Consider the following 25,062-nt stretch of genomic DNA (forward strand, 5'->3'; position numbering starts at 1 on the left):
GTTCCTGAATGCTCCCTGAATTTAAACCAGCATGTTACACCCACTTTATCTACTCTGCTGGTCCAGGTCACTTTTTTTTCTATTAGAATCCTACAATAAAATATATAATTATGGTTTACAGATAAAATAATTATTTTATATAAATTTGAATCAATATCATTAACTTAATGGTGTATATCCAGCACTCCCTTTCCCCTCAAACGGAATTATATTGTTGGTTAGAAATAATGTCTAGTTTAGTTTGCCTGACTAAAACAATAATAAGGACATTTGTCATTATAATAATTATAGCTTTTTGTTCTTGGTTAAGTAGGTGCTAGTCCTTGGTGGCCATAGAGTGTCTATGCCAACTATTGTATGGTTAGGTTAACCAGATAGTCTTTCTTTAAAAGTAACAGCTAGCCATATTCTTAAAACTAATGATTTTAGTTAAGATTTGACAAAATTAATCACGATATGAAGGGCAGTAGCATACAGCAACAAATCAGAATTAATTTTGCCATGCTCTGACTGTAGCAAAGCAAATTCTGCATTTAAGAATTTAAGATCCCTTTATTGAAAAAGGCCTTAAGTGCTGACCAACCTCTCTTAACTCTGGGGGATTTCTGTGCTAGACGACTAGCAGAATCAACAGATACATTTCCTTTTCTTTTTTTTTTTTAAGTGTTTACAGAAAAAGAATACAGAAAAAACAAAAAAACAATCCATTTCCAGGACATACAATGTGCAATTATACAAATTACAACACAGCCATTTCCAGGACATACAATGCGCAAATATACAAACAGCAACACAGCCAAATTATCCAGAGCAAAGTATCAACACAATTCTGCTTAGTCGGACAAAATTCATCACAAGGGTAATATGTACTCTCTCATGCCCCCCACCAAAACATAAATTTTTACTTATTGAACAGATATAATTAAACACTTCCCATGGTATATATACCAAAACAAAATGGAGCAAAAATTAGAAGTTCATTGTTAGGGATTACATACACTTTAGCTGCCTGTCCGACATTGAAATAGGCTCTGGACATCTCAGGGCAATAATCTGAGAAAACAGACAATATATATATAATCAATGATACTAACTGTGCAACTGAAATAAAATGTTGTCCTTTCTGGATAGATATGAAGGAATAACCATTGTGAGGAACGGGGGAACACACGGCAATGTCTCTGTGAGTTGGATCATTAAACGTAACAGCAACGATTCCTCCCGTGTCACTACTGATATCACGCCAGACTCTGGAATGCTTCGGTTCTCCCAGGGGCAGAAGATGGTAGCTATTCCCCTTACAGTGGTGGCGGATGATGAGCCTGAAGAAGCTGAAGCTTACCTTTTACAGATTTTAACAAATACTATACAAGGTGGAGCTGAGGTCGGCACACCCACAGAGGTTTGTTCTTCACCTTTTATTCCAAAAGTCTTTAATAGTAGGTTAATGGAAGATGGTAAGATGTCTCAAAAGTTAAGACGCACAATCAATCGACAACATACCACAGAGCCATGTCTTTACTTGGTACTGACTTTTTCTAGACTTTTTCTAGACTTGGAACCATGTTCATTTAAACTGTAACATTTATGAATGTGAAATGTTTGATTGAAGTATTTGCAGCTTTCTGCATCTCCAACATGCTCACTGGAATGTGAGTCATCATCACTATTTCAAAGTTTTCCCTAAATTTCTTTCCCCTGGAAGCTGCCTAAACACCTTCTGCAGCTCCCAATGCTCTAAAAAAAATCATGGATAGTTCTTATGCAACACAGAAAAGTCTGATTCACTAATAGTGCATAACTTCCTAACTGAGAGTAACTAAAATTCAAAGGGCACCATAACAAATGGTTTGTGGGTCCCCCCAGTGGCTGCTCTCCATGTAAATTGGGACAATAGTGCAATGGATCCTAACATAAAGTGGGGTTGATTTACTAAAGGCAAATAGAATTTGCACTTTGTAAAATGCAGTTGCATTCTGCAAGTGCAGTTGTTTCAGAGCTTTATAAATGAGGTAAACCTTCATTTTGCAATCAAATACCCAATCACATGCAGGCAAAATATCAACAGAGCTTTTTCTCATTTACTAAACTCTGGAGCAACTGTATTTGCAGAGTGCAACTGTACGTTTCAAAATGTGCACAGTCTATTTGCCTTTAGTAAAACAACCTCAGCGTGTCTTATTGAGGGGCAAGCAAAATGCTAGCTAAGATGACCAGAAGCTCTGAAGGCAATACATCTACACACAGATTGGGGGAGTGCAAAGGAGGTCAGTGGCTAGTAAAACCTAACCCCAAAGCATGATCCTGTGCATCTGACATAAAAAATTGAGACATAAAAAAACCTCCCTAGTAGAGCCCATTCCCACCCTTGGGGTCTAATGGTATCTGTGTGGGCTACAACAGCTATAATTATTCCACTGCCTCACACCTTGCTCGTCTGTGAAGATTGTGCTAAGAGAATATAAAGTTTAAAAAGACAGTTCTAATAACTGTTTTTTTAAATACGTGTAATTTTTACATTAGAACATAAAGGGTCTAATGAGAGTTGCCTCGAGATCTGCTTTAGGATTAAAAAGATTGCATTGTTATGGGAGTTTGAAAGGTGATATTGTATGACCTTTGCATAAGCCGGCCTCACTGTACAATATTTGTTTTGCAGCTTGTGTTCTACATTCAGGACAGTGATGATGTATATGGGTTAATTCAATTTCATGCTATGGAAAAGCAGAAAATTGTGAGCATGCGGCAAGGGCGATATCTGACCTTGAGTTTTGTGAGGCAAGGTGGAACCAAAGGAGATGTGAAATTGATTTATGCCACCATGTATATCCCAGCTGGTCCAGTGGATCCTGAGAGAGCCAGAGAAGGAGTTCTTAATGTGTCATTGAAAAACAGTGTTACTTTTCTTGAAAATAACTCACTTATTACTGTAAATCTTTCCATAAGGAATGACGCCTTTCTTCAAAACGAAGCTCATTTTTATATACAGGTACAGTGTAATTATACAGTTTTATCTTTCTCTGTTATTGTAAACTTGTTACATGTTTGTGAATCTAAAACAGGAACCCCAAAGTTATGTAACAGCCACATCTTAATTTTTTGAATTTAACTTAAAGGTTTTAAGAAAATGTATTGGGAAGACGTGCCATAATCCTAATGGTTATTATTTTTGTCAGTATAACATAACCAGTGTTACACAACCAATATAAAACACAATCAGTATATAATCAAAAGAAAAGTCCCAATTTTGTGTACAAATTCCACCTTGGGACATCCTTAAACCATGCTGACCTCCTCTTTGTATCTTGATCTCGATCAATCGTGTGTGGCTGTCTGTCACAGATCAGCAACAAAGCTGATCTATTATCTGTAATTTCTACAAGCTTGTGGTCTGTTCTTTACTTGTCGCTGTGCAGGACTTGAAGCTATAGGACCTATAGCTTTTTTTTAAATATAATTCTGAACTATTACTTAGAGTGGCACAATGGTGGAATTTGCACACAAAATTGGGACTTTTTTTGTATTATATACTGATTGTGTTTTGTTATTGGTTGAGCTTCACTGGTTATGTTATACTGATTTTAGTTTGAGAGTCACATGTGGACACACTGTGATAGGTGACAGCAGCAATCACAATAAGCCTTGTTAAAGGTCACTGATAATTAGTTTGCACAGTATTTTTTGCCCTAAGTTTCTCCAATATTGCGCTGATTTTATATTGTTTTATTATTTTTGGATGGCCTATTCTATGACTGGCCCATTAGGGCTTTATTTTGTTGTGTTATAACTAAGTTGTGTTGGAACGTTTACCTTTTCCATTATATGTACACTGGATTGTTTTATTTTGCTTGATTAATCAGACCCATTAAGAAGTTAACCTTAAGGTGCAAGAAGTGCTTGGTTTGAGTAAAGGCTCTGAGTGGCCTATATGTTACAGTGGTTTGATGACCATTTGTTAACATTGTTAGAGGTACATTTCTGACCTAGGGCACCCTTATAATTGTTCTCTGACATTTTTTAAAATGTTTAATGTCACTGTAGCAAAACATTTATCTTGCAATACAGTAACTTATAGATGTTGGATGACCATTGCCTTATGTTTTTTAAGGCCAGATTAGAGGATCTTAAGCTGTTACTAGGATAGAGATGACAAAATTGGATCACTACCATACAGTGGCGGCTGGTGCTCAAAACTTTTGGGGGGCGCAAACGGAAAAACAAAATTGCAGATTCACTGTGCCCATCAAATGCAGCCACTGTGCCATCAATTGCCACCACTGTTCCATGCCATCAAACGCAGCCACTGTGCCATCGATTCGCACCACTGTGCCATGCCATCAAATGCAGTCACTATGCCATGCCATCAAACGCAGCCACTGTGCTATGAATTGTCACCACTGTTCCATGCCATCAAATGCAGTCACTATGCCATGCCATCAAACGCAGCCACTGTGCCATCAATTCGCACCACTGTTCCATGCCATCAAATGCAGTCACTATGCCATCAAACACAGCCACTGTGCCATCAATTTGCATCACTGTGCCATGCCATTAAACGCAGCCACTGTGCCATGCCATCAAACACAGCCACTGTGCCATCAATTGTCACCACTGTGCCATGCCATCAAACGCAGCCACTGTGCCATGCCATCAAACACAGCCACTGTGCCATCAATTGTTGCCACTGTGCCAATTGTCACCACTGTGTCCTTTAATTGTCGCCACTGTGCCCTTTGTCGCCACTGTGCCCATTGATGTCACTGTGCCCTTTAATTGTCGCCACTGTGCCCATTCATGCCGCTGTGCCAATTGTCCCCACTGTGCCAATTGTCCCCACTGTGCCTATTGTTGTCACTGTGCCCTTTAATTGTCGCCGCTGTGCCAATTGTCCCCACTGTGCCTATTGTCGCCACTGTGCCCATTGATGTCACTGTGCCCTTCGTCGCCGCTGTGCCCCTTCCCCCCTGCCCGGCACTTACCTTTACTGGAGTCAGTCATCCACGTCCTCGACCCTCGATGTCTTCTCCCGCCCTCGATGATGCTTTAGCCAATCAGGTTACCGGTAGGCAGAACCGGCCAACCTGATTGGCTGAGACACCTGTCAGTCGTATCCAAGGAACGTACCCCCCATGCGTTCCGAGGATAAGCTTCCGGGGACCCGAGGGCTGTACTCGGAAAGCCGATCAGAGCCGCTGGCTCTGATAGGCACTTCTGTACAGCCAACCAGCTGCCGTTATTCAGAAGGTCGGCGCCTCATGTCCGGCCATCTGAATAGAACAGCGCAGCGGCGACAATAATATAGATTCGTGCAATGCATGAATCTATGTTATTAGACTCAGTGGCGGTGAGAGCCAGAGGGGGCGGCGCTCCAGCGCCCTCTATGGACGAACCACCACTGCTACCATAGGGTGTTAGCTAAGTTAAATATTTTCAGTTTGTTTTCACCTTTCATACAGTAAAACATTCGTTTGGGGAAAATGGGAAAGGTTTTGCTGGCTAGATTGTTTCCTAATATCCAAAAGCCATTTAATGTCTTTGGCCAACTTAAACATTCAAGCTGATCCACAAGTAATACAAAAATGTACAAGAACTAACCAACAATAAACACAAAGCAGTTTGTCTGAAACAAAACGCTTTTACAGAAAGTCTTCCGCTTATGAAAAGGAAACACATTTGCTGAAGAAAAAGCAGGTTGGCATCTGTTGGGTATTTCTTAATGTGTGATTCTTCTGGTAGGTGGCTGGCTGCATTCCCAGAAAGGACTTACTTTAACTTGTACAGAGAAAAGTGACCCTTTACTTATATTAGAAGTCTTTTTTATCTACCAGCCCGCCCCTTGCTTGGACAAATGAGCCAAAAGATCAATGTACAGAGAAAAAAACAGCCAACGTGTTAACAGGCAAACCCAGACTTTTGTTGTATTACACAGCTTAGTACAAGAGATTTAGAAAAACATCCAATATATTGTACACTGCACACAAAGAACAGCATAGAATGAGCCACTATTCATTCCAAGGATGTATTCCGTAATATCCAAAATACTCAATTGAAGGTAAAATCCTTGAAATGCTAAAGTGAAATTATGAGTGGATCATCTTAATTTTAATATACTAAACCTGCACTTTTTATAAAAATATACTGAACAATCTTCTGGTAAGTGAGCCATTTTACTTTTAAATGTTTTACCTTCACCTGGTTGAAGAATGTTACAGAGTGCAGTGGACCCTCTGGGGTTGATTTACTAAAGGCAAATAGACTGTTCTCTTTGCAAGGGAAGTTTCACTTTGCAAGGGGTTTTTCCCAACTAAAACTCTACTGACTTCATATGCAAGCAAATATTTTTAATTATTTTTTTCCTTGCACCTGATTCGCTTTCTTTGCAAAGTGAAATGTCACCACATCTCTTGCACCGTACAACTTCCCTTGCAAAGTGAACAGCCTGTTTTCTTTTAGTAAATTTCTGTTGTATATGGACTCTTTCAGTTTAATAGTGTTGTATTGTAAATCCCTGTGCAATCTTTATAAAGAGGTTAACGCTTCATCTTCAGGAAACAAATGTGACCTGTTTCTGTGGATTTTAATGTGCAGCTGTTATTTGCTGCATTTATTAGATCTTAATTGGAGTTGGGCCGAATACCCCCACCGGTTCGGTTCGCACCAGAATTTCCAAACAGTAAAACCCTATTAAAATCTATGGAACACAAACTTGAAAAATCAAAAGTCCCCATTTGAAGTCCCGGTGCCGCCATCCTCACTAAGCAAAACAGGCAGTGAAGCCTTGCGACTTCACTGACCGTTTCCTACTGCGCATGCGCGAGTTGCGCGGTGCTTTGTGAATGGGCGGCTGTCTCCTGGGACACACACAAGGTCCCAGAAGACACTGCTCCCCAATTCCCAGGAGGCAACGCGAGAAGGAGAAGAGAGAAGACCACAGTGGAAGAGGAAGTGGCAGATTAGGACGATCTGCCTAGTAACAGCCATTTCTGGTAAGTATATTAAATTATTATTTTTTTTAAGTGAAAAATTGAAAATGAAAAATTCCTTTAAATGTAGTGCCTGTGGGGTACTGTAAAGCTGCACATCTGTACCGTGTAAAGCACCTGCTGCAGAGAAAATGACATTAACATTTTCTATTGCCAGCAATGGTATTGTATTGCCGGCAATAGAAAAATGTTAAATGAAAATGCGCGAGCACCCCCCTCCTGAACCATACCAGGCCACATGCCCTCAACATGGGGGGGGGGCAAGGGTCTTTTCCTGACAACCCTGGGCTGTAGTTGTGTGGGTTTGCAGGCAGGGGGCTTATCAGAATTTGGAAGATCCTAGCCCCCCCCATGTGAATGAGTATGGGATACAAAGTACAATCAACATGGGGACAAGGTGCTTTGGGGTGGGGGAGGCTGAGCTCCTCCTGCCCCAAAGCACCCCCCATGTTAAGGGCATGTGGCCTGGTATGGTTCAAGAGGCCCCCCTCGGATAATGGATAATGCAGGATAATGCATGCTCGGATAAGGGTTTTGGCATGGGGCTCCCCTAAAAATCTTTTAACATTTGTTTAACGCTGGCAATGTTTTTTTTTTCCATTCAGCTGACAGAGGGTAAGCCTGTTGACAGCTGATGACTCATCGGTTTTTAAGGATGCCACAGCTGGCTTCCTGGATGGCTCCTTAACAACCAGCTATTTGCTGTGCCCTGATTGGGAAAAGCTTTGCCCAATCATGGATTATAATGCACTGTGCAGCACCCCACAAATTTGGGTGTTCGCTGAACTGCCGAACAGGTGGTGTTCGGGTCAAACTTTTGCTTAGCTTGAACTGCTCGCCCAACTCTAATCTTAATGGACTAAAAAAATAAATAAAACATATAAAATATGCCATATTTCACCATTTGGACACTCCTCTAGCTAATACATTAATGTTTTTTGTACACTACAAATTAATAGACTTGTCAGGCTCCAATCTGATTTCAGGGAAGGCAGAGCTTACTAATTATCTGACCCTTGAAACCTTTCAACATGTCATGTCTACTGCCAGCAGCCATGAACTTCTCTAACCAGCAATATAAGGATCTAAAAATATAGATAACTGACTTACAAAGAAGACTATAACAAGACCTCAATGCCTTCTGCTTGCAAATTACACAAAAAAAATATCTAAAATGTCATTAGGAAATGACAGCCAATGGTAAATTGATAAAGTCTAGACAAGACCTCAAAGAGCAAGAACAATCTCAGATAGAACTTATATTAAAATGGTCAGGTTTTTAAAGCAAAACCAATATATAGTTACCAAGGATCAAGAAAGGTAAAAGTATCTTAGAGTATTGGTGCACCAGTCAACTGTGCAGCATTACTTTCACAAATATAGTTATGGTAGGGTTATTAGTGAACTTTACCTGAGATCTCGTCACAAAGTTTAATGTCTGAAGTATGCAATACAATACAATACTTACATAAGTGAGTAGCATTCCGCAACCAAGTGCTGTCATCTTACAAAGCTAAATGTTGGCTACAATCGTCAAAAGTACTTTTGATACTTTTGGTAACAGAAAAAAATAGACACATTAATATATAAGAACACGTAGCTTGAGCATAGATTTTTTTTCTTTTACAATTATGTACAGTACCAGCCACAGAAAGCACTTTGTAGCAAAAAGAAAGGATTCTACCAATTAAACCAACAAATTATGGAAGCTAATCTCCCACAGTGCATTTAGAATGAATTTAACAGCATAAAGATTTTATACACAACATACAAGAAGCACATATGTAGGCAGGCTGAAAGTGTGTATAGTTTAGTTATCCAGCAACCAGCCCAGGCTGGGAAAGGGGTTCATTGTTTGTAGCTCAGTTCCTGGGCTTTTGGTCCTAGTCGGCCCACCTAGGCTATAAAAAGAGGGACAGCTAGTGTCCGGAGAGTGGTAACGTGGGCAGCGGTGAGACTAGGAGCTCCAGCCTCACCTGTGAGTGCAGTCAAGGGGCTGCTGTAGAAACCGGGAAGTGCAAAGGACATCCAAGTCATGAACAATGTCATAATGCACTCTCATCTCACAGAAGTATGCTTGCACCAGTACATTATTAGAGTTAGGATCAGGGAAAGGATGTTGTTCAAATTCAACTGTATGCCACATCATGTTCACTAAAGTTACATTAACTGCTATGAGCCTGGTCTATAGTTATTCAAACGGGTGCATGTTGGTACTGGCATATCTAAAGAACAGGGGTCTGTAAATACACTACAGGGTATGAAGTTACTCTGTTACAAAAAGGGTTCATTCAGAAGGGCACAGAGAAGACGAGTGTAATTGCTATGGGTAACTAAGTGAGAAAACAAGCTGCAAGCAACCAGTCATTAAGTGTGGTACCGTACAAGGTGACAGGTCCTCTGGTAGCAAAGGGGTCGATGTTATGGGTCCCTCTCTAGCAGTTGGTATCAAAATCCCTATTACAGGAATCTATAGACTGATTGCGAGATACGGGAAGGGAAGAGTTAATCGAGAGCACACATGGGGACTATATTCTTGGCAGGACCCCATTCTGTTACTGGGAGTGAGGCAACGGAGGTACACTGAACTGGTGGACTGGGCGCAGGCTCAGTACGTTCCTCCTAATGCAAACATTGCACAAGTTGCAGTGTGTAGTGACATGGGACAAGTCATGTTTCAGAGAAACTCTGCACGTTATTACTGCACACAGTGCATCTCCAAGTCAGGAAACTGCTTTAATGTTAGATTGTTCACATAACCGCAGTCTCGGTCTGGTCCCTGGCATTGATGAGCACACTCGGCATGAATGGTACCCATGCGTGCACAGGCCCTGATGACCACGCCCACATATATGCAAACAAAACCTAAGAATATTTCTAAACTAGAATCATAAACCAAGGAAAAGTAGGACAATTTCTTAAAACAATATTTGAAGACTGGTTAAGATAACTTTTTGGGAGTCTGTGATCTTGTTACAAGTATCTTCTTGCAGAGTACCAACAAAGTTTTGCCTTTGCTACATTTCATGTTTATTTTTTGTTTCTGTTAAATTTACTAAATATTGCCTTTAAAATCACATCCAAAATAATTTTTGTATTTACGCTCTTGACTATTTGGAATGTTGGCATTCACTGGGTGTAAAAATGTTTGGTATGTATATTATAAATTTACTAAATAATAATTGGGTATAAAAATGTGACGTAATGTGTTGTGTTTGAAGGTGTGTTAATGTCTTTTACTAAGGAAATAAAATGTTAGTTGAGGGTAAACATGCCACTTCTATCAATAAAGCAGCCTTTAAGTGCCGTGAGGTTTCTTTAGGGGTGCCTTTGCAAAATGCCTGAAAATGTATCAAAAATTATATACAAGCCAGCAGGTGGATCAAGCCTGCCTTTTAGCACAAAGCCATGGGTTCTCATTATGCGCCATTATGGCTTTCTAGACACTCTATGCCCCTCTCGCTCAGCACTGGGGTGACATTAGCTTACTGATGTAGAGAAATTGAGAAATATTGGAAATATGTGCAAAAATGTATTTGCTTTGGAAGAATAAATCGCCTCTAATGTTGGGTGTCCTGTGTGTGGATTTTGCTGCTTTATGTACAGCTATTGGAACAATTTTTTTACATTTTAGAATGGGGTGCCTCGAGACTGCCGTTAATTTTAAAGTCTGTCAGAAACACTGCCTTAACCTCCTGGGCGGTGTTCCCGAGTCTGACTCGGGGTGAGATTTTTGGGCTAGGATCGGTAACCCCGAGTCAGACTCGGGCTCGCCTCGCTGGATGTACAGGGAGTTTTACTTACCTTGTCCCTGCATCCAGCGATGCCACCGCGCTGTGTGAGCGAGCGGGACCTCGCTCGATTCACACAGTGCCTCCGTGTGACGCCGATCTCCGTTCCCTGCGACGTTACGACGCACGGGGACGGAGAACGGCGCCAAATTAAAAAAAGTAAACAAACACTATACATACAGTATACTGTAATCTTATAGATTACAGTACTGTATGTAAAAAAAACACACCCCCCTTGTCCCTAGTGGTCTGTCCTGTGTCATGCATGTCATTTTATATAATAAAAACGTTTCTTTCTCCCTGCAAACTGTAGATTGTCCATAGCAACCAAAAGTGTCCCTTTATGTCAAAAATAGTTTTAGATCAGCTAAAAAACAGTATAATAAATTATAATCACTTGCAGAATTGTGCGATAGCGATTTGTGGGGAAATTCGTCTTAAAAAAAAAAAAATAATGACAGCAACAATTCTGCAACTGAGCAAATTTCAGTGATTTTGATTTGATTACATTATTGAATAATTTTTATTATAATTATATTATTATTTGTTATAATTATTTATAATTATTTATTATATTATAATTTATAATTTTGTTTTTAAAAAAATGTCATACCCGGGATGCCTATTAGAAGCTTGTTTGGTCAGATTTAAGTGAGTTATTTCTAAAAATGACAGACCTACAATATAAAACGCCAAATTTCCTTGCAAATAATGGTACCGCTTTCAGCATGTTTTTTCTAAAAGAATCATACCGCCAGGGAGGTTAACGTGTATTTAAAGGTGGAACTTGATAATTACTACATTTTGTATCTAATACAAGCATTTTTATATTTCAGCTTGAGTCCTGCGAGTTACTGAGACCCATCCCCTTAGTGCCACCCATAAGTCCCAGACTCGGTCCTCTCCAGAATGTGACATTGAAGGTTACTTCAGACATTGCTAATGGAGAAATTGGTTTCATGACTAATCGGCCAATCGTTGTGTCAGAACCTGAGAATGTTTCTTCTGAAGTGGTAAGCAAATGTTCACATGTTTGAGGATGGAAACCTAGTATGCAGATTTCTTTGTGAACCATACGCATACACACAAACTTCATATAGATGTCCACTGAACATTATGGGGGAGATTTACTAAAACTGGTGCACACAGAATATGGTGCAGCTGTGCATAGTAACCAATCAGCTTCTAACTTTAGTTTGTTCAATTAAACTTTGACAATAAAACCTAGAAGCTGATTGGTTACTATGCACAACTCCAGATTCTGTGTGCACCAGTTTTGTGCACCCCCCCCCCCCCCCCATGTGTTAATGCAATTCAATACAAAAATATCATTCAACTAGAATTAATATTGATACTATTATTATTGATAAATAAACATATTTCTTTTTTGGCGGCCATTCTTCAGCCTTGTTTCCAAAGGCCAATCCCTACTTGTTTGCTTACAAAGGTGCATACAATGTGGCTAAATTTGTCATTGTCAGATGTTTATTCTACAAGTCAATGCAAGTGTTGTCCCCGCTGCTTGCACAGTTGTAAGGGCAAAAAGCATGTCAGGCCTTTAAACCTCTGAAGTGCCTTTTTAAAAATAAATATACCCAACCTATCCACTTTTTGATACAAGACAAACTCGCCATCTCTTTAAACATTAAATCCTCAAAAATCTGTTTGCTTGAAATTAATATGTAGTGTTTTTTTTATCTTCTTTAGTATGTTCAGAACTTCAAAATACTTCATATTTGCTATTTCTAGCCAGCAGGGGGAGCCCTCGGTCTATTTATACATGTTTACCAAGCTAATCTACACTGCCTTGCTGAAATAAGCCATTTTACTGAACTGAATAGCTAAAGCACAAATTTACAGAGTAGAAAAAGCAATAGCTATTTAATGTTATATAAACAGCTTCAAAGGTTACTACTGTGCTCTTTCTTTACACAACCCCAAATTCTCTGCAAAACAGTGTCATATAAAAATAAAATGCTTATTTGTAAAGGAAAAAAAACATTACTATAAATAATACAATAAAAATATATAAAATATCAGTTTAGCAACTTCTACATTTAACAAAGTTTGGATGCAATTAATCGAAACCATTAAAGCTTTTCTTTAAGTGAACATAAACTTCACCCATGCAGGGTAAAACAATAGATTTACTTAAAGCGGGGGTTCACCCAAAAAAAAAAATTTTAACATTACATTCAGCCGAGTTGTCAGAATGACAATCGGCTGTTTTTTTTATTTTATTGCCGTACATACCGTATTTTTACCGCCGCGTCTGGGTATGTAATCTGCGGCACTGGGCGTTCCTAATTGATTGACATCCTTCCGATCGGCGCATACAGCGCGTCACGAGTTGCCGAAAGAAGCCGAACGTCGGTGTGCAGGCGCCGTATAGAGCCGACTCGCAGTCCGGCTTCTTTCGGCAACTCGTGGTCGGAAGGATGTCAATTAATTTGGAACGCCCAGTCCCGCAGATTACATACCCTGAAGCGGCGGAGAAAATACGGTATGTACGGCAATGAAAAAAAAAAAAACAGCTGATTGTCATTCTGACAACTCGGCTGAATGTAATGTTAAAAGAATCTGCTACTGACGGCTTGGTGCCAGATATTACAGCATACAGTATCTTCAGAGGTCTAGTGGCATCCATGCCTCAATGAGTCAGGGTTGTTTTGATGGTAAAAGGCGGCTCTCTGCAATATTAAGTGGGTGGTCATGTTATGGTGGGTGGTCCTATCTCTCCACCGGGGCTCCTGTAATATTCCCATCTCTCCACCGGGGCTCCGACATCTCCACCAACTCCGGCGCAGGGTGATGACGTCACAGCGACCTCACCTCGCTCCTCCTCATATCCCTATTTCAACAGTTAATGCCTATTGCTTGATGTTCGTGCTAGGAAACTGATGCCAGGCAAATAGCTCCGGTAGCTGATGGCTGCCTTCCTTCACTATTGGGCGGGATAGAGCCCCAACTTCGTTCTCTCTATTGGGCCGGACAGAGCCCCCACTGCCATCTCCTTTTTGGGCCGGATAGAGCCCCTCCAACTACCAACTATTGGGCTGGATAGAACCCCTCCAAATTCCAGCTTTTGGGCTGCTGGTAGTCAGAGGCTCTCCACTGCCCTATCCTCAGTCAGCCTACTCTACAGGCAGAATCTCCTACCTACACCACTACTCAGAGCTGACCAGTATATCTCTCCAGAAGCCACTGGGTGGCACTAACAACAGAAGACCACTCACAGCAACTATCCCTACGTTCACGATAAACTGTATTTCTGTGTACTGCTACTAAACTTAAGTTAACCCTGATGCTCCACATTGTGGCTGTGTATTACCAGACTAAATAAAACCACTTACATACCCAAATTATCTGAGTCTTCCTACTTGATCTCTGCCAAATTAAAGTTAACTGTTAAGAATACCATATCCCTAGACATTCGAAGCTGTGATCCTCACCACCCATTATAGTAACTCTGCCTGAAGCATTACAAATGTTCTGGCTAGTGAGTGGAGATGAGATTCACCCTTCGTATTTGTCCGGGTGACCATCATCACCAGAGCAGAAAGGGAAAGGAGATACAAACTTTCACAGTTGTCACCAGACAAAAATAGAGGGGAAATATTCCAGTTGGGACACCTGTTCCAATGACAACCATCTTTTCTACAAGTGCTAAAATCTTTTCAACAGAACATAGATAGCAAAAAAGAGAGCTTAACCATTCTTTGCTGTAGCTAAAGCTAAAACAAACATTGGTTTTAAATACAATTTAATACTTCAATATGTGCTCTCCCATTTTCCTTTTCAGTCCTTATTACTTATGTACCCATGTTCCTTCCAGGTGTCAATAGCTCTTCATCGGGATGGAACGGGAGAAGATGCAGTTGTCTACTGGAGTCTGAAGCCCTCTGGCCCCAATGCAAATGACATCACGTTTGGTGACTTAAGTCCTTTCAATGGTTCTGTGATCTTCCTTTCTGGACAAAGTGACACAGTAATAAATATCACAATTAAAGCTGATGACATACCTGAACTTAATGAAACTGTCATCATATCTTTGGACAGGTATGTTTTTTTATTAACTTTAATACAATTAGTAAATGTGTCATTGAAATTGATTAGCGTTAACCAGCGTATCTCTTTGTGAATCTGGCCCTCTGTGTTTTTTTTTTACATTTTAAAGTCTGTTTGTCAAAAAGCAATATTTTTGTTTGTTTATGAAACTTGGTTTTATTTATAAAGACGTTATATATCACAACAGCTAAATCTGTATCTGTAGTGCATGTTTAAACCTTAATACCATAAATAATAATATGTTATTAGATTTTTACTCCAGGAGTATACAATGAGTTTGGCAATTCTAGAGAAATGCTTAAATAATGCATTACAATTTAACTAAACAATTTTAGTCGACTATAATGTACTGGAGATTTTAGTTGACTAAAATACAGTGAAACCTCATATTGCGAGTAACGCGGTTAACAAGCGTTTTGCAATACGAGTTTTTAAAGGGTGGAGAGTATATATTACACACAATTCTGAAGTCTAACAGTAAAATCTATGAACTAGCAAGTAATTATGAGGCAACAAGGATTTATTTCAAATTACAAAAGTAGAAAAAGGATCACAAAAGCTAGGCAATCACCACACTCTTAACCTCCCTGGCGGTATGATTCTTTCAGAAAAAACATGCTGAAAGCGGTACCATTATTTGCAAGGAAATTTGGCGTTTTATATTGTAGGCCTGTAATTTTTAGAAATAACTCACTTAAATCTGACCAAACAAGATTCTAATAGGCATCCCGGGTATGACATTTTTTTAAAAACAAAATTATAAATTATAATATAATAAATAATTATAAATAATTATAACAAATAATAATATAATTATAATAAAAATTATTCAATAATGTAATCAAATCAAAATCACTGAAATTTGCTCAGTTGCAGAATTGTCGTCATTATTTTTTTTTTTTATGACGAATTTCCCCACAAATCGCTATCGCACAATTCTGCAAGTGATTATAATTTATTATCGCTGTTTTCTAGCTTATCTAAAACTATTTTTGACATAAAGGGACACTTTTGGTTGCTATGGACAATCTACAGTTTGCAGGGAGAAAAAACGTTTTTTATTATATAAAATGACATGCAAGACACTGGGCAGACCACTAGGGACAAGGGGGTGTGTGTTTTTTTTACATACAGTACTGTAATCTATAAGATTACAGTATACTGTATGTAATGTGTTTGTTTACGTTTTTGAATTTGGCGCCGTTCTCCGTCCCCGTGCGTCGTAACGTCGCAGGGAACGGAGATCGGCGGCACAGGAGGACGCTGTGTGAATCGAGCGAGGTCCCGCTCGCTCACACAGCGCGGTGGCATCGCTGGATCCAGGGACAAGGTAAGTAAACACTCCCTGTACATCCAGCGAGGCAAGCCCGTCTGACTCGGGGTTACCGATTTTAGCCCAAAAATCTCACCCCGAGTCAGACTCGGGAACACCGCTCAGGAGGTTAAACGCAATATATGAAATTTACTAAAGCTGGTGCAAACAGAATCTGGTGCAGCTATGCATAGTAACCAATCAGCTTCTAGTTTTTATTGTCAACGCTTAATAGAACAAGCTAAAGTTAGAAGCTGATTGGTTACTATGCACAGCTGCACCAGATTCTGTGTGCACCAGTTCTATTAAATCCGCCCCAATGGCTACCTGGGATGTGACCAAATACCACTTAGAACATACCTATCAGCTTTTTTGCATATAACTACCAATCTATGTATATGTAGAAACATAGGGCCAGATTCACAAAAGAGATACGACGGCGTATCTCCTGATACACCGTCGTATCTCTGTTTCTAACTATGCGACTGATTCATAGAATCAGTTACGCATAGATAGGCAGAAGATCCGACAGGTGTAATGGACTTAGACTGTCGGATCTGAGGATGCAGTACCGCGGCCACCGCTGGGGGGAGTTTGCGTCGTAAACCAGCGTCGGGTATGCAAATTAGGAGTTACGGCGATCCACGAAGATTTTTCCCGTCGTTACGTCGTCGCGAGTGTTAGATTTCTGTCGCAAAGATAGGGCACCTTTAACATGGTGTAAAAGTACTCCACCATGTTAAAGTATGCCTGTCTTTCCTGTGTCGCTTTTGAATTTTTTTAAAATCTTTTATTTTTCCCAGCGTAAATCTTTTTTCACGTCACGATTCACAAAACGTTGGCGCGTCGTAATTTCGTGCATAGCACGTCGGGAAATTTGCGACGGGAGCATGCACAGTACGTCCGGCGCGGGAGCGCGCCTAATTTAAATGGTACCCACCCCATTTGAATTGGACCGCCTTGCGCCGGACCTGTTTACGATACACCGCCGCAAATTTCCAGGTAAGTGCTTTGTGGATCGGGCACTAAATCGGAAAAATTGCGGCGGTGTAAAGTAAACCGGTTACGTAAAATTGCGCCCGTTGTACGTGAATCTGGCCCATAGTTACATAGTTAGTCAGGTTGAAAAAGGACACAAGACACAGTTCGACCATAAAAAAATAATATATATATATAATATCACACAATTCCATATACCCAATTCTATACCCACAGTTGATCCAGAGGAAGGCAAAAAAAAAACAGCAGAGCATGATCCATTTTGCTACAGCAGGGGAAAAAATTCCTTCCTGATCCCCCAAGAGGCAATCAGATTTTCCCCAGATCAACTTATAAATGTTAGTACCCAGTTATATTATGTACATTTAGGAAAGAATCCAGGTCTTTTTTAAAACAATCTACTGAGCTGGCCAGAACTACCTCTGCAGGGAAAATATTCCACATTTTCACAGCTCTTACTGTGAAGAAACCTTTCGGTATTTGGAGAAATCTCTTTTCCTCTAGACGTAAAGAGTGCCCCCTTGTCCTTTGCGTTGACCGTAAAGTGAATAACTCAACACCAATTTACTATATGGACCCCTTATATATTTGTACATGTTGATCTTTTCTTCTCAAGAGTGAATAAATTTAGTTCCTCTAGTCTTTCCTCATAGCTGAGCTTCTCTATGCCTCTTATCAGTTTGGTTGCCCTTCTCTGCACTTTATCCAGTTCCCAAATATCCTTTTTGAGGACTTGTGCCCAAAGCTGAACTGCATATTCCAGATGAGGTCTTACCAATGATTTGAACAGGGGCAACATTATATCTCTCTCTCTGGAGTCCATAACTCTTAACCTCCCTAGCGGTATGATTATTTAAAAGAAAAGGTGCTGAAAGCGGAACCATTATTTGCAAGGAAATTTGGCGTTTTATACTGTAGGCCTGCAATTCTTAGGAATAACTCACTTAAACCTGTCCAAACAAGAGTCTAGTAGGCATCCCGGGTATGATTTTTAAAAAAAAAACAAAATTATAAATTATAATATAATAAATAATAATTATAACAAATAATAATATAATTAAAATTAAAATTATTCAATAATGTAATCAACTCAAAATCACTGAAATTTGCTCAGTTGCAGAATTGTCGCTGTGATTACTTTTATTTTTTTATGACTAATTTCCCCACAAATCGCTATCGCACAATTCTGCAAGTGATTATAATTTATTATCGCTGTTTTCTAGCTGCTCTAAAACCATTTTTGACATAAAGGGACACTTTTGGTTTCTATGGACAATCTACAGTTTGCAGGCAGAAAGAACAGTTTTTATTATATAAAAGAACATGTAGGGCACTGGGCAGACCACTAGGGACAAGGGGGGGGTGTTTTTTTTACATACAGTACTGTAATCTATAAGATTACAGTTCTGGACAGGGCCGGACTTACCATTGGCCTTGACTGGGCTCAAGCCCAGGGGCCCCACCCAATAGGGGGCCCCCTTTAAAAAAAAAAAAATTTTTTTTTTTTTTTTTTTTTTTTTTAGGGGTCCGGAGGTCCCCAGGGGCCCGGAGGCCCCCAGGGCCCCGGACGGCAACCCCCCTTTTTTTTATTTATTTTTTGTAAAAAAATGTTTTTTTTTTATATATTTTTTATTTTTATATATATAATATATATATATATATATATATATATATATATATATATATATATATATATATATATTTTTATTATTAAAGGGCCCAGGGGTCTCCAGGGCCCCGGACGGCAACCCCCCTTTTTTTATTTATTTTTTGTAAAAAAATGTTTTTTTTATGTATTTTTTATTTTTATATATATAATATATATATATATGTATATATGTATATATATATATATATATATATATATATATATATATATATATATATTTTATTATTATTATTAAAGGACCCAGGGGTCTCCAGGGCCCCCGGATGGCAACCCACCTTTTTTATTTTTTTATAAAAAAAATACATTTTTTTTTATATATATATATATTTTTTTATTAAAGGGCTCAGAGGTCCCCAGGGCCCCATGTGGCAACCAACCCTTTTTTTATAAATGTTTATTTTTTTATTTTTGTTTATTTTTTTATTTTTTATTAAAAGGCCCAGAGGTTCCCAGGGGCCCAGAGGTCCCCAGGGCCCCCGGGTTTGGCAACCTCCCTTTTTTTATGTATTTTTTATAAATGTTTTTTTTTTTATTATTAAAGGGCCCAGAGGTTTATTTTTTCTTTTTATTAAAAGGCCCAGAGGTCCCCAGGGCCCCGGGTGGCTACATATATTTATATATATTTGTTTTCTTCTTTATTTCTTCTTTTTTTTGTAAAGGCCCCCCCGCTTCTCAATTTGCGGCAGCCCCCACGCTTCTCAATTTCAGGCGGCAGCACCCCCACCCCCCCTAGGTTCTCTGCTTCAGGGGGCCCATGCCTTAAGCTGTGCAAGGGGCCCCAAAATTCCTGATGGCGGCCCTGCGCATACCTCCCAACACGCACGGATTCTGTGGGACTTTCCCGCACAGACAGCTTCTTCCCGCAGTCCCGCAAAAGGGATTTTCCCGCACTGCAAGAGGAGGCAGCACGGAAGCAGGAGGAACCGGAGTGGTGTGTGGAGGACTGTGGCTGCTGAAGGGAAGAAAGCCGACAGCCGGGCTAATGACAGTCTGTGGCCCCGGCTGTTGGCACAGGTGAGAGGCACTCACCCCCCCTCAACAACTGCAAAATACTTTAATGCGCTCCCCCCGCTCAACAACTTCAATTCCCCCCCCCCCGCTCAACAACTTCGATCCCCCCCAATTCTCGGCTCCAGGAGGCCCCTTCAACACTCAAGCCCAGGGGCCCCCACCACCCTAAGTCCTGCCCTGGTTCTGGAGGATTGTTATTCCTTCACTTGATTACTTAGCTTGGGGAATAAGATGACATATTGATCATTCCTTTGTCTCAGTTGTATTTACTGGCTTTTTATTGATAGTTGCACAATTAAGTAGGACATTAGCTTGGTGAAAATGCCTTTTTTCAATTGGGAAAAAGGCTCCCAAGCATATCTTCAGTGTCCTATGTATTACAGTTTGAAATCATTGGTAGATTAGCCCTCTTTCCTGCTGTTCCCTTGATTTGTATGTTTGGTCATACTTACACCATGTCAGCTATTGTCTGCATAGGTGTGTTGTCACAGTTAATGTGTAACTTAGGGTTAAACACATTTATTTACCCCATTTTAGATAGAAAAGGGTTATAACCCCTGTTGGCTTTTTGCGCTGTCCCCATTGTAAGATATCCTCTCTATTACTGTTTTGGTGTCAACCCAAAATTTGGGATTTTCTTCTATTTTCAATTTCAATGATAATGGTAAACAGGACAAACATAGAGGGTAAACTTTCTAACAGGGACACAGACAGCAATACAAATTAACAGGAGTTCCAATCTATCTCCACTCTATCCAAAACTAGCAACATTTTCTATTAGTTACACTTTAAAGGGGTTGTAAGGGCAGGACAGTCATTTTTTCATCTTTCCATCTATTAAATCTTGCACTCTTGTTGTTTTAACTTTGCATAGTAACTTTGCATAGTAAAACATTTTTTAAATACCTTAACCACTTCAGCCCTGGACCATTTGACTGGCCAAAGACCAGAGAACTTTTTGCGATTCGGCACTTCGTCGCTTTAACTGACAATTGCACAGTCGTGCGACGTGGCTCTCAAACAAAATTGTCGTCCTTTTTTTCCCAGAAATAGAGCTTTCTTTTGGTGGTATTTGATCGCCTCTGCTGTTTTTATTTAGTGCAAACAAAAATAAATGGCAATTTTGAAAAAAAAAGCAATATTTTGTACATTTTGCTATAATATACAGTAAATATCCAACTTTTTTTAAAAAAAAGCTCATTTTTTTCTCAGTTTAGGCCGATACATATTCTTCTACATATTTTTTGTAAAAAAATTGCAATACACGTATATTGATTGGTTTGCGCAAAAGTTATAGTGAATACAAAATAGGGGGTAGGTTTATGGCAATTTTATTATTATTTTTTTGTTACTTGTTATGGCGGCGATCTGAGATTTTTTTCATGACTGCGACATTATGACGGACATATCGGATACTTTTGACACTATTTTGGGACCATTCACATTTATACAGCGATCAGTGCTATACAAATACTGTATAAATGTGACTGGCAGGGAAGGGGTTAACCACTAGGGGGCAGGAAGGAGTTGTCCTAGGGAGTGATTCTAACTGTTAGGGGCAGGGCTACGTGTGACACATCACTGATCGCTGCTCCCAGTGAGAGGGAGCAGACGATCAGTGACATGTCACCAGGCAGAACAGGGAGATGCCTTGTTTACAAAGGTATCCTCTGTTCTGCCGTTCTGTGACCCAATAGCGGGACACCGACGGGCATCGAGTCCACGGATCTCGCGGGCATGATCACGGAGACCGTGGCGGGCAAGCACCCGAAGGTTTAAAGCAAAGTATATATGTCTTTATATTTTCAATAGCCAGGTACGGCAATTGTAACCATGAGTCATTTTAAATAAGATTTGACTCACATTTTTTTTTCTTAAATTTTTTTTTTTTACTGCATCATGTTATATATATGCTACAAATGCACCACTTACAGGCACACTAAGGGGACCCCCAGGCACTATATTTAAAGGATTTTTTTAATTTTATTGCTGCACTTTAAAATCAATGCTCCTGAAGAAACAATCGTTTAAAAAAAGAATTTGCATTAAAACATGTCCCCCAGGGCAGTACCCAGACCCCCATACTTTTTTTATTGCCAATTACTTGCATATAAGCCTTCAAAATGGGCACTTTAGATTTTTTCTGTTCGACTCCTATAGACTTTAATGGGGTTCACTGTCCTGGTTAGAACTTTTCCCCTGTTTGGGAGTTCTGCTGCGAACCGAACAGAGGGATATTCGGCCCATGTCTAATGTTGGGTAAGGTTCCCTCTCATCATGTGGCCTGGTTTTGTTCAGGAGGGGGGTTATATATTAATCTTTCACCTTTCCTGGTGTGCCAGGCTGCATGCTCAGGCTTTTTTTGGCTCCTGCGAATAGGCTGAAAGTCCTGCATTCAGACAAATGCTTGAACAAGCAAAGTTTGGTTCAAACCTGTGTTTGTCCCTGGTTGTCCCCAGAACAGGAATAGAAGAAAATATTAAAATAGGGACAAATGTATAAGTGAGAATCCTTCAGAGATTTTCTGTTACTTTCCATTTTGTCTATCAGAGAGTAGCTGAATGAAAATATTTTCAGCAGAGCTGAGATAGCAAACAAATAAAAAAAAAACACAGGTTTTAACCCTTGCCTGTTTAAACCATTTTTCCTTTTCAATGAAACAAAGTTTTTTCTTTATACTTTAAAGTAATGTGGGTGCAGACAAAAAATATTTGGGTGGTGCTGTTTAAAATAAATATCTCTTTATATTAATAAGTACTCAATGTTTTGTTTTGATTGGTGATCACATACTGTATGGTGGCTACAAACAGAATAGACCTTTTCACACATTCAAAGATAAAAGTAAAGAAGCAGTGCTTGGTCTGGCTTCAAGTAAAGCGGTACAGAATTTGCTCAGCAGCCACAGATTGAAGCTTGGCAGCAGAAATACAGGAAGAGGGCTAGCAGGAGATGTTATAAATGGATCCTGACATACTGTTTGGTCGAGGGGTCATCCCTCATTAGAGAGGACTGACATTTCTCTTTAAAGGCTTTGTAAACAGGGCAGCACCCAACAAATAGGGCTCCCATAAAGTCAGCAGTGTTATGTGTGCTGAAAGAATAAAAGTGTCTTTTTACTCTTCTTAGCCTGTTTATTGAGGTTTTGGCAGAATGTTTCCTCAGTCCCTTACTTTTCCTCCCGACTCCTTTCCTGTTTTGCCAGGGTAGAAACAGAAAGATTTGTGGTTTACATTGGGTAAGTGTAACAACCTGTGTGAAATGAGTGAAGAATGACTATGCCTCATTCTATTTTCATTGTGTATCAACTTCTGATGGACAATACTTATGCATGAAGATGAAATTCACCCCTTTGCATGTCAAGCAGTCTACTCACTTACCTGCATGCTCTGTTTATGGTGATATACTGTATATTGTTCAGTAAGTCAAAACGACGCACAATACATAAATCTATATAAACAAGATGAAATATCTTTCTGTAATGTGAGTTGACTGTAATGGTGAGTTGTAGTTGGCTACCATGGTTTGCATACCTTTGGTGCTCTATTCAACAGATCCAGAGGAGATCTGTTTGTGAAACATATACGTTCTGTAGGGGTAATATATTAGAAATGTGTAATTACACGGGTCCCGAATCCCAACTAAACAGTACCTGAAGACATTAACTCCACAACTTCTGAACGCAGCAAAGAACCAAATATCCCGTAATTGGCAAGAACTGGAGAGTCCACCATTGAGAGGGTGGTGTAATAAAGTAGATGAAATCTATCATTTGGAATATCTAAGATTTAGGGATGTTGAGAAATGGGAGGAGTTTGAAGAGAAGTGGAAGGACTGGAAAGGGTATAAGCATACGATGGGATATGCAGACGTGATGGGCGCCTAATGCTAATGCTATATAATATAATTGTATGAGGTAACGTTTCGGAGGGATAGAGAAGTTGGAAAGCCGGAAAGCTGGAAAGTTGGACAGCTAAGTGAGAGAGGTGGGGAGAGGAGGGATGGGTTGGGAAGGGGAGGGGGGAGCGGGAGGTGGGGGGGTGGGAATTAATCTCCATGGAGACACAGAGGTAATTATACTCCCTTTTTGACAAGTTGGGTACTGGATACTCAAAAGACAAGTAGTGGAGGTAAAAATAAATAAATAAATAAAAAAAAAGAAATAAGAAACAATAAGGAAAGGAAAAAAAAAAGAGAAAAATTAAGAATATATACCACAATGATGTGAACCATGATTGAGACAGCAAATGAATGCAAAACTGAATAAGTCTCTTGATAGAGTTCTCTGAGGTGGAAAAAATATATATATATATTAGAAATGTGTGTTTGTTTGAAAGGCTAGTCTGAGATAGTTCTGCTATCACACTCAAAATGTTACATATCTCAAATTTGCATGGGTTCATTTTAGTTGCTCCATGCTCTTTCCACAATTCAAAAACAAACTAGTAGTTTAAACAGCTTCCATCCACAGTAGGCCTAATGTGTGTAATGATACACTTTTTAGGCCCAGTAACGGACAAGAGCTGAAGCAAATGGTAAAATATGCTCTAAAGTGCTGCAAAAACAGGTCGTAAGTGTATAAATGAGTACAATAAATAATGTGATTTCTTCCAGTCCCAACTCTAGCAAAAACTAGGGAAGTGTAGGATCTATGTCACTAAGTCCAGGAATTAGGAAAAGTATTTCCATTGAGGGCACACATAAAAAACATGTACAGTATGTTATTAGTAGAGTGGGTAAGTGTTAGGACTTGCTGTTTCTGTCACTTTTGGGTGGACTTCCCACCACTTCCTGTATCAATAACTCTCATGATAATGAGGACAGGAAGTAACTCTTCCCTGCTAAACAATGGTTGTAGTTGGGCTTTCATTCCCTCAACATGTTTTTTATGAATATAGTTTACAGGTATATTGTATTATGGCCTAAGACACACAAATACCTTGAAATTTTTCTTATAAGTTAAAATGAAACTGCATTGCTACTTCACAGATCCCAACAGCTCGTAATGTATTGTGCTTTCTATTATTACAGTGTTTATCACTTCTACTTTTACTGTAAAAATATAGTTATACATTTACATTATACAATGATAGGTGTTCCTTCTAGGGGTCAATGAATAAGATTACATTCAGTTTCTCAATAATCTATATTTTCAGTATGTAGCGCCTAGTTACTTCAAAGTACCGGTGCTACAGTACCTGTTGCCGAGAATGTGTTTCCAGCACGGCAGCA

At 39.6% G+C, this 25,062-nt stretch overlaps 1 protein-coding gene across 1 annotated transcript in view; it reads left to right on the top strand.

The window, feature by feature from the left end:
• ADGRV1 (adhesion G protein-coupled receptor V1) overlaps positions 1–25,062 on the top strand; it is a 576,045-nt gene that overhangs the window by 64,878 nt on the left and 486,105 nt on the right. Inside the window, exons 9-12 of the mRNA XM_040342090.1 lie at positions 1,132–1,402; positions 2,660–2,989; positions 11,611–11,787; positions 14,610–14,833. Of these exons, the coding sequence (XP_040198024.1) occupies positions 1,132–1,402; positions 2,660–2,989; positions 11,611–11,787; positions 14,610–14,833 (1,002 nt within the window). The remainder of the gene's footprint in view (positions 1–1,131; positions 1,403–2,659; positions 2,990–11,610; positions 11,788–14,609; positions 14,834–25,062) is intronic.

The sequence above is a fragment of the Rana temporaria genome, chromosome 1 (genome assembly GCF_905171775.1).
Source record: "Rana temporaria chromosome 1, aRanTem1.1, whole genome shotgun sequence".
Taxonomy (NCBI): domain Eukaryota; kingdom Metazoa; phylum Chordata; class Amphibia; order Anura; family Ranidae; genus Rana; species Rana temporaria.